This window comes from Adiantum capillus-veneris, chromosome 23, assembly GCF_014529385.1.
Source record: "Adiantum capillus-veneris isolate H3 chromosome 23, ASM1452938v2, whole genome shotgun sequence".
Lineage (NCBI taxonomy): Eukaryota > Viridiplantae > Streptophyta > Polypodiopsida > Polypodiales > Pteridaceae > Adiantum > Adiantum capillus-veneris.
Genome location: NC_140953.1, coordinates 90,555,045 through 90,564,309, shown reverse-complemented (window position 1 = coordinate 90,564,309; position 9,265 = coordinate 90,555,045). Strand labels below are relative to the sequence as shown.

The 9,265-nt window shown below is 38.4% G+C and overlaps 1 protein-coding gene across 1 annotated transcript; it reads right to left on the bottom strand.

Moving 5' to 3' along the window:
* Positions 1 to 7,158: 7,158 nt before the first annotated feature.
* Positions 7,159 to 8,026, bottom strand: LOC147428153 (uncharacterized). Its single transcript, XM_086497333.1, has one exon. The coding sequence runs from the start codon at positions 7,907 to 7,909 to the stop codon at positions 7,535 to 7,537; it is 375 nt and encodes a 124-aa protein (XP_086353459.1). The 5' UTR covers positions 7,910 to 8,026; the 3' UTR covers positions 7,159 to 7,534.
* Between the last annotated feature and the right edge of the window lie 1,239 nt (positions 8,027 to 9,265).

The following is a 9,265-nucleotide window of genomic DNA, read 5'->3' as shown; positions in this document are numbered from 1 at the left end:
GTACAATCCAGCCTACTGGAAAGAGTTCCTGGATGGATACTCACTGCTGAAGAGAGAGTGACCAACCCACACTTGCAAAGATAGTCTACTGCAGATTGTCGCTCTCTTGCCTTGGAATTAGAACTTCTGCTGGGAAACAAACCAACTTACAGATGTATGAAGGATGTTAGGGAACAACTAAAAGAGGTTTTGGTGCAAATGCAAACTGCTAGAGGAGTTTTGGATTAGAGAGTCAGAGCCATTCTTGAGGATCAGACAGCCACTAGCAAAGGACCTTAGACTAGAATGTCAGTTGGAGCACAGGCAACTGCTCTCCGAAAATTGTTCCAGCTAGTGAGAATCACCAGAAAGATGATGCAGCAAGAGAACCGGGCTGTTCTCAATTTTTTAGAATTTGTGCCCGATTCTCCAGTTCTCTTGTATGCTTTTCCAGCAAGAGAGACGGAGCTGCCAAGATTCTTTCCAGCACTGTATCCTCAACATCCAGAACCAGTTGATCGCCTTACATACTTCAAGAATGGAAGACTTGGCAAACGCTGTTCAATGATGCTCTCCGAATCAAAGAGGAGATGCATAGGATCCGGATGTGTATGGGTCAGTGGAAGATTCGGATCAGAGGCCTGACCAAGATTACTAATCAGCTCTGCTGCAACTTACTGTCAAATCTTCTAAATTGCCTGAAAAGGATATTGCAGCTAAGGCGGGCCTGGCACCATAGTATAGGGAGATGGCTGAGATTCTTTTTGAAGCTCGAGTCAAAACTAATCAGCCTCTTCCAGAAGGATGGATCCATACTGCTTCGCATTCTCATAAGCTGGCCAGAACCAGGATTACCAAGGGCAGGCGTACACTCGATGATCCTCACACCAAAACCTATCATTCCCTCACACCTTATGAAGTAGAGATGACCACAGAAAGGCGGGATCAGCTTGAGCAGGAGGCCATTTACCGACTGATTCAGAAGGAGAATGCTGGTACTGGGACTTCTCCGACACCCTCCAGGTCAAAGGGAAAACAGAAGACGATCCAATGGAAGGATACTGGGTAGTTCCATCTCAGAATTCAGTGGCGACTTTTCTTCCTCAGCTGGAAGGTAGAGATGAGAGCTCTACCTTGGCCTGATGAGAGCTCTACCTTGGCCTTTTCAGCTGCCTCTCGCAATCTTTGAATGGCCACTCTGTCAGTGTCCAAGCCCGATTCCCAACATCAGAACCAGACGGTGGGTTTTTCAGTCTCACATCAGAATCAGACAGGGGAATTTTTCAAAAATTTTGGAATCTTGCCAAAATTCAAGAAAGAAGGGAAGGATGTAGACGGCTGGATAGTTTCACTATGTGGGAACGTCCTCTTAGGAGATGGGCAGCGAATTACTCAGTAGTTACTATGGTAATTACTATAGTAAACCCGAAGTGTATAAATAGGGCCCATTACATTGTAATCGGGTTGGCACTTTTATCATTTGGGTTAGCACTTTGGCTACACTTGTACTTGAGAATCATTGGTAGTGTTGTCGGCTGTACTCTCTTTGTAAATCATATTCCCTGTAATCTTTATCTGTAATCCCAATCATGGCAGATGTTCGAGTTACACTTACTTCTCTTCCAGTATCCTGAATCTGAATCTGAACATTATTTCCAGTACATAAGTCTGATTCTTATTCCAGTATCCAAATTCCAGTCTAGTTTTTGATTTCTGTCCAGTCTACTGTCTGAAATCTTCTCACACTAGTAGCTGAAATCTTCTAACACTGGAATTAGCTGTCTCAAGTGATCAGCTCCAATTCCAAAGAGAGGCAACAAAGTGTCATAAATGTCCTGTGAGCTTACATTACTGTCTCTAGTATATGACAGCAAGGGCTGAACAAAATCTTCCACAACACTACATCCCGGGAAACTAAAATTTTCTTTGTTTGCGGATGATACAACCTGTAACCTTTTCTTTCAGCACTATAACCAACAAAAATACATACATTTGACAGCCTCATCATCCAATTTTTTTTGCGCTATGTTTGTGGCACCAAAGCATATGCCAAACATCCAAAAACACGCATGTGTATCATGCCATGCTTGATATGAAGTAATAGACTGCAAAGCTTTTTTAGGACACCTGTTAAGTACATAAGTGGCAGACATGATGGCCTCAAGCCAAAAAGAATGCGGCAAAGCTTGACTTTTGACCATACATCATGCGATTTTCGTAAGTGACCTATTTTTCCTCTTAGCAACACCATTTTACTGAGGCGTATAAGGCACTGTACGTTGGTGTTTTATCCCACGACTAGCCAAAAATGCATTAAATTCATGAGACATATACTCCCCCCCTCGATCGGAATGGAGGGTGCCCATAGTACATTTCGAGACATTTTCAGCCATAGCCAGAAATTGTTGCACATAAATACTTCGGACTTTGCTTTAAGTGGAAATACCCATGCATGCCTGGAGTAAATTATTAGCTTATAATTGTGCCTCGATGACTACTTGAAAGTTGATATTACTTTTCACTTCTTAACGTTGTTGTAAAAATTATCTAATTGCATGCATTCCTTGTGTAAAAACATCATCATATGAAGATTCATTCCTGACAAGTTTCTGTGAATTTCTTAAATATTAGACATCATGAGTTCCTCTTGAAAATCAAGAAGAGTTCTCATAGCACCCACACTTGTGGTGCCCTTGGGGCTTGAGAGTCACTATCCTGACATCTTTTTGTGAACCCAACCCAAAATTGATCGAGGCAAGAAGAGTAATCCATGTTGACCAACATACATGATCATAGTTTGTAGCATATTATGTGGATGTTTGTAGTAATTTTGCATCAACAATGTGTGCACCATCAATATCTGATAAATTTGAGTATGGTTTCGGATATGGAAACAAGGATTCAAAAAGCGAGGCAAGTGGTAATAATTGATAGATCAAGTCAATTGAAGAGCGAGATATTTTCAACTTTTGCAATTTTTATGAGCAAGCTATGGAAGATAAAAGGGCAAGCTATGCAAGGTAAAGGGGTAGAGAAACTAGAAGCGGTTTTTTTTTCATTTTCTATGAGTAGGCTATGGAAGATAAAGGGGTAGAGAAACTAGAAGTGGTAAAAAAATTGCTTGAATTGTGGTTCAAGAACTGTGTGGTTGAAGAAATTTGAGCCGCACATGGACCACTTAAACAAAATTCAAGAAAGCTTTGAAGGAGGAAAATTTTATTCAAGACAAGGAGAGTGCTACAAAGCAGAGTTTTGTGAAGTGGATTCAATGGTGCAACAAAGGATAGTTTGCTTCAGAACTATTGTGAGAATTTGAACAGAGGTACAAATGAGAAAAAGTATTTGAACCCAAAGAAGAAAGAAACTTTTGTGCAAGTTGTAGATTCAAAGCACCAAAAGATTTTGATAGATCTCTTTGGAGGATCTTGTGGGTGAATTAGGGTTCAAGTTGAAGTGGAAGGTGGTTATTGAAGCTGATAATATGGTTGTTAAAAAGAAAAAATAAAATTGATTATTGCAAGTACAAGTATTGAAATGGTTGATGAGGAATTACCTGTGTGACCTAAGACAAAGCATTGAAGATGCATGAGCTAGTTTTGGACAAACCTTATCAAGGGTATTCAAGAAGTAAATTGAATTTGAGAGATATTAGATTTTATGGGAAAGGGCTTGCAAATAGGCCAAAGTTGATAGTCACCATGCCAAGGAAATGCTAAGAAATTAGTACTTTTCGATGTGATAGTCTTGACTACATACGAAAGGATTGCAATTACTTCAATAATGATATAACTCCAAATTTGATTTTAAGGAAGGATATGATGATTCATTTAAGAGAAAATTGTCTCTCTCTTAAGACCAACTTTGGAAAGGGAGACATAAGAAGGTGTTGTAGGTTGATGCTAATTATGTTGATGCACTAACGTATAGTTCACAGGTAAAAAATAACTTCCACGTGAATTCTTATGATGAAGCTGAAGCAAAGAGATCACTTTGACCTTATGCAATGAGGACTACCCTAGACATGAAAGGTACTCATTAGAGATTGTTCCAAGTGGGAAACTATATCAGGGAGGTATTAGGCAAACAACATGCTGTGAGTTAAAGAGAAGATAAAAGAAAAAGACATCAAGAAGGGTGATATGGTTCATCAATACAATCATAAGTTTGATAATACTTTTTAAAAGAAATTTCAAATCAAGTTGAAATGTCCTTTCTTGGTCTTGACCATGTGCAAATGACTATGGTTGAAAATGAGTCCTCATCTCAAGAAAATGTGATGTGCTTGTTGATATGAAGATGAAGTGTAGGATCCATTACTTGGGTTACAATTTATGTTTTTCATTGTCAATCATGAATGATCTAGCAAGCCTAAGGTGTGGAAAACTATGTTTTGTGCATTTTCGGCACCCCTTTTTTTTGAAAATTTGTACATATGAACATGACACTATGTGTCAAAAGGGTGCGTGGATTTCTTTTTGTAGGATTTTTTGCTTGCTTTAGGAAGCACATGTACATGGAAGGTAAGTTGCTTGACTAGCACCAACTAACAGATTATCTTAAGTTCCCGTTAGTGTTTTGAGGTGCTACTTGAGGATAATTGAAGATCATGTACAAAATAGAAAAAAATTAATTTAACCAAATATGAAAAGTTTTTATAGTTTTTGGTTGTGGTGCCCCTTTCATGCTTTTTGATGCCAATTTTTGCCCTCGACTAGCCTTCTCTAGGTGTAGTTGTGCTATGGATGTTTACACAAATCTTGTACATGGTTCTCCATTAAATTGAATGTAGGCACGTTGACCACTTTTTTGTAGACATTTTAGAGTGTTTTAACAGCTGTGAATCACCCAATTTGGATGTGGTGTTATAATTATAGTGTATTCTCCACAATGTACAAGGTATGGTAGTCTATGGGCAACTTGGATTAGAGAGTGTAGTGGGATTTCAATTGAGATGTGAGATACATATACCCTCAAATTGTGGTTTTGTGATGTTTTTTTTTGAAGGGAAAGCTCTTCTGTGCAAGAGTAGAGGTTGGTGGTGCCCATAATTCCATACTTTAATATGGTTTTCTCTCTCTCTTGGTGCAATCTCCTAGGTGGGTGTCAACTGTAAATACCATGAGATTCAAGGATTTGAACTTATTGGTTCTTTAAGATCTTTTGTGACATGTTTTTAAGACTTTGTATGTTGCTTTGAGCACTCTTGTGTGACAAGGCTATAGAGGATATCACACTTTTGTTTTCCCAACAATGTTAACTTGTTAAGAACACACAAGGGGCCTATAATCAATAGACATATCACAAATGACCCTCCCCTTATCTAGGATGATGAAGAAATTTTGATTATTGAAACAATTCTTGACCATGACCTCACTACCACTTGTCCGGGTAATCAATATAAAGATACTTAACGAAATAGATAAAATCATCTTTTTAGAAAAAAAATGTTAGTGGATATCCAAAGCATTTCTAAGTCCACACTACCACCAGTAAATACTCCTTATCACTTGCCTAGGATCATGATTTTTTTGATTTAGATAGCTTGGGGGCCTTGAAGATCGCAAGCCTATTGCTACTCCTATGGCCATAGATTTTGAAGCTTAGTCTTCATGATGCTAGAGACTACTCTAATGCTTCTCACAATCAATAGGCTATTTATTGCTTGATTTATGTATGCATTATAAGGCAAGATATTTAGTATGTAATCTCGTAGGCGAGAAAATTTATGCATAGCTTAGGGTTATGCATTGGAAGGAGTTTAAGTGAATCTTGTGCTACTTGGGTGGTATTATACATCTCGGGTTTTTTATCTTGAGGGAGAAGCATTGCCACTACTTTTCTCAAATTGGGATGGTTTCCATGACACACAAGGATTCATTAGTGGTCTTTGTTTCATGCTTGTCAGCTCATGCATATCTTGCTTGAGCAAGAAGAGTTGCGAGTTGGCTGTAGGGAAACTTTCATAGCTACAATTGAGTGCACTTGAAACAAACACCCTATGATTGACTTGGGTTTTAGAAAATAGTATGCCACCACTATCTTCATCAATAAAGGTGCTTTGGATACTTGCGAGGAACCCAATGTTTCATGATTGCTAATAGGTATGAAACCCAATGTTTCATGAGTGCACTTGAAACAGACACCCTATGATTGACTTGGGTTTTAGAAAATAGTATGCCACCACTATCTTCATCAATAAAGGTGCTTTGGGTACTTGCGAGGAACCCACTGTTTCATAATATCCCTTTTTAGTTAATAGGTATGAATAAACTATATTTGTTAAATGTTTCTTCCTAAATAAGGACATCATGTTGTTTAGTGTATCTTATAATGCTTAAGCATGTGAGAATATGATTTGTTAATCTGATAACAATGTGATAATAACTACATTAAGTGATGACTATAAGAATCTTTAAAGGAATCACAAATATTATTTTAAACCCTCTTGTTTAAAATATCTAATAAGTTCATGGATTTTTTCAATAGAACATAATTATGAAGAAGATAGCATATCGAGAACAATGTACTTTGTATGTTTTTTCCCTAATGAGTGAGATTGGATGTGTATAAAAATTTCAAACATTTAGAGTAACAACTTAGTTCATATTTGACGATGTATTTGAATGGGTATGTAGTTATTAGCTATTAATGCCATATAAGCTGCACTGTGCCATTCAAATATTTACTATGATTATATTCATAAGAAAAAATAGCAATATTGTTATCATATCTACAAACATCTTCTTGTACAACATATACAAAGAATTTGTAAACAATTTTTCAAGTACCTATCTGGTTTATGCAACACCAAGACAATTTTGACCTTAAATGACGATACAAGATTTTGATCAAAGTAGACTCACTACTAGAAAATAGGAATTCAAAAGCTAGATTACTGCCAATATATAGTCCCAATATGCGCTTGTGATGGCTACAGTACACTCCATCAATGGGCTGATACAGTTGTCACTATTAATCACAGTAAACTAGTTACACAGTAAACTAGTTGTCCATCAATGGGCTGATAGAGTTGTCACTATTAATCACAGTAAACTAATTACACTCAACTTTGAAATTCTTTGGCAAAATATTCACCTTATTTTACAAACATAAATCAAAGCTCAATTTTCAACAATAGCATAGATTGCAAGTTTTTTGAATCAACGCATTGAGTCAACATAGTACCAATTCGACTTGAAATTAGAAAGAGAAAATTGTTCCACTCCATTGTATTATGTGAACTAAGGGGAAAAATGGTAGCTACATGCTAAGATAGAATGCCAAACATGTTGGACTCTAATTCTTGGAATGCTATACATGTCCACTAGAGTATGAGAAACCATCAAGGTAATGAAAGAATATGTGGTGAAAGAAAACCACACTATACTGATATGATACGAGTCAGGCATACAAGAATAGCATGAACAAGGTACACAAAACCTGACATGCTCGATGCATAAGATGAGTAGGTTGTTTTTTGAATGCAATAGAATGGGCTAAAACATGAATATGTGGTGTAATAGTTGAGTAAGGTAGTGAGAATGGAAGAAAAAGTTTAAAGAGAAACAATGATAGCAGTGCTGCTGATAATAGAAATGATACCATTGAGAAGGCCACCAACATAGATAGAGATGGTGCCCTTAATGGCCCCATTTACACACACAAGCACGGTGCCATCCACGAGCTTGACAGGAGAACTACTCTTGCCATTCCCTAAGTTCTTGATGATGACGTTGAGGTAGATGGAAGGGATCTCCACTACGGCACCCACCTTTACTTTGATTTTCACATTAGTTGCAGAGACAGGCACAAAGACAATGTCTTTGCCGGAGGAATTCTTCACTGTGCATGATGCTTCAACGCTCCCCAAGATGTTGAAAATAAGGCCCATAAGCAACATGGCACACATTGCCCTCCTTGTTGCTTCCATATCTAGGAATTCTAAGTAAAGAGAGCTAGTGTGTACAACACTACAATGATGCTTGAAGGCTCTCTGTATACTATGTTTCAAGAAATACTCTCTTCCTTCTCCTCCTCTATTGCTTAGTAATCCCACCTCTTATACTAGCATCTGTCCTCCCCATTCCCAACTGGCCACATGCAGTGAGTCTACTAATTGAAGTTACCCTCCTCTTGTACTATTCAAATAAGTTGCAAGAAAGTGATGTCTTTTGTTTGTATCTTTGTTTGTACCTTCACACATAACATGCAAGAAGTATATGACCTTTAAATGTCGTGATCTATGCTTATCGAAAAGATTATGTTTACAAAAGCCATAAAATATCGTGAGTTTAAGAGAAGTTCCCTCACATTTTGGCTATGGACTACCCTTAATTTACTAGACTCTTGGACCTGTTGGTTAGCTTATGCTGTTGCACATTTCCATGAGCATGTTAGTGGATGCTTTGTAGACATTGTTACATCCTTTGTAGCCATTGTTGCACCCTTTGTAAGGATTGTAATTGATGGTAAGTAATTCACTCACACACACGCCCTCTATCTCTTTCTCTCTCCATTAGAGCTTAAAGTAGCGCTCTCTCTCTCTCTCTCTCTCTCTCTCTCTCTCTCACACACACACACACACACACACACGCTTCTTTCTATGGATGGGTTTTCAATGTTAGGGAAAACCCAAGTGGCGTATGCATGGTGGTGAAGAGAAGAGACACAAAAGGCATGAAAGCAACAAGGAAAAAAGCGCCCCTTGACAGCTCAAAGTGAGATGGCCAGCCCAGCGACAAGCAGGCAGCGCATGAGATACGAGCGGCAGAAGCCAAGGCTTGCACGGCTTCGTCCTGTTCGAATAAACCTGCAAAGTGCAAGTGCCAAGGTCGCCATTGGCCAACTCTCTCTTTATCTCTCTCTCTCTCTCTCTCTCTCTCGTAATTGGTCGCCTGCATTGGCCTTCCTTTTCTCTCTCTCTCTCTCTCTCTCTCTCTCACACACACACACACACACACACACACAACTCTTCTACCATCCAAACTTCCAAGAGACCTCAAAAAGATCTATCCATAGAAAGGTTATGTGAAATAGAGCCATACAAATTAATATCAAAATTTTATCTAGGCATTTCTTCTCCTTCTCCTCTTGCTCTCAATTGGCATTTTTGAATTTTAAAGTAGCACGTATCGATTGAGACACACTTTTCGTGAACATTGCAAACAATCCTATAAGCTGCCAGGTTTAATGAGTTGTCAGGTTTCATGGAAGGCTAACTCTACTCTTCTGTGTCCCTCTCCCTTCTCTTTCTTTCACAAAGAGACTAGGTGGATCGTGATCACAC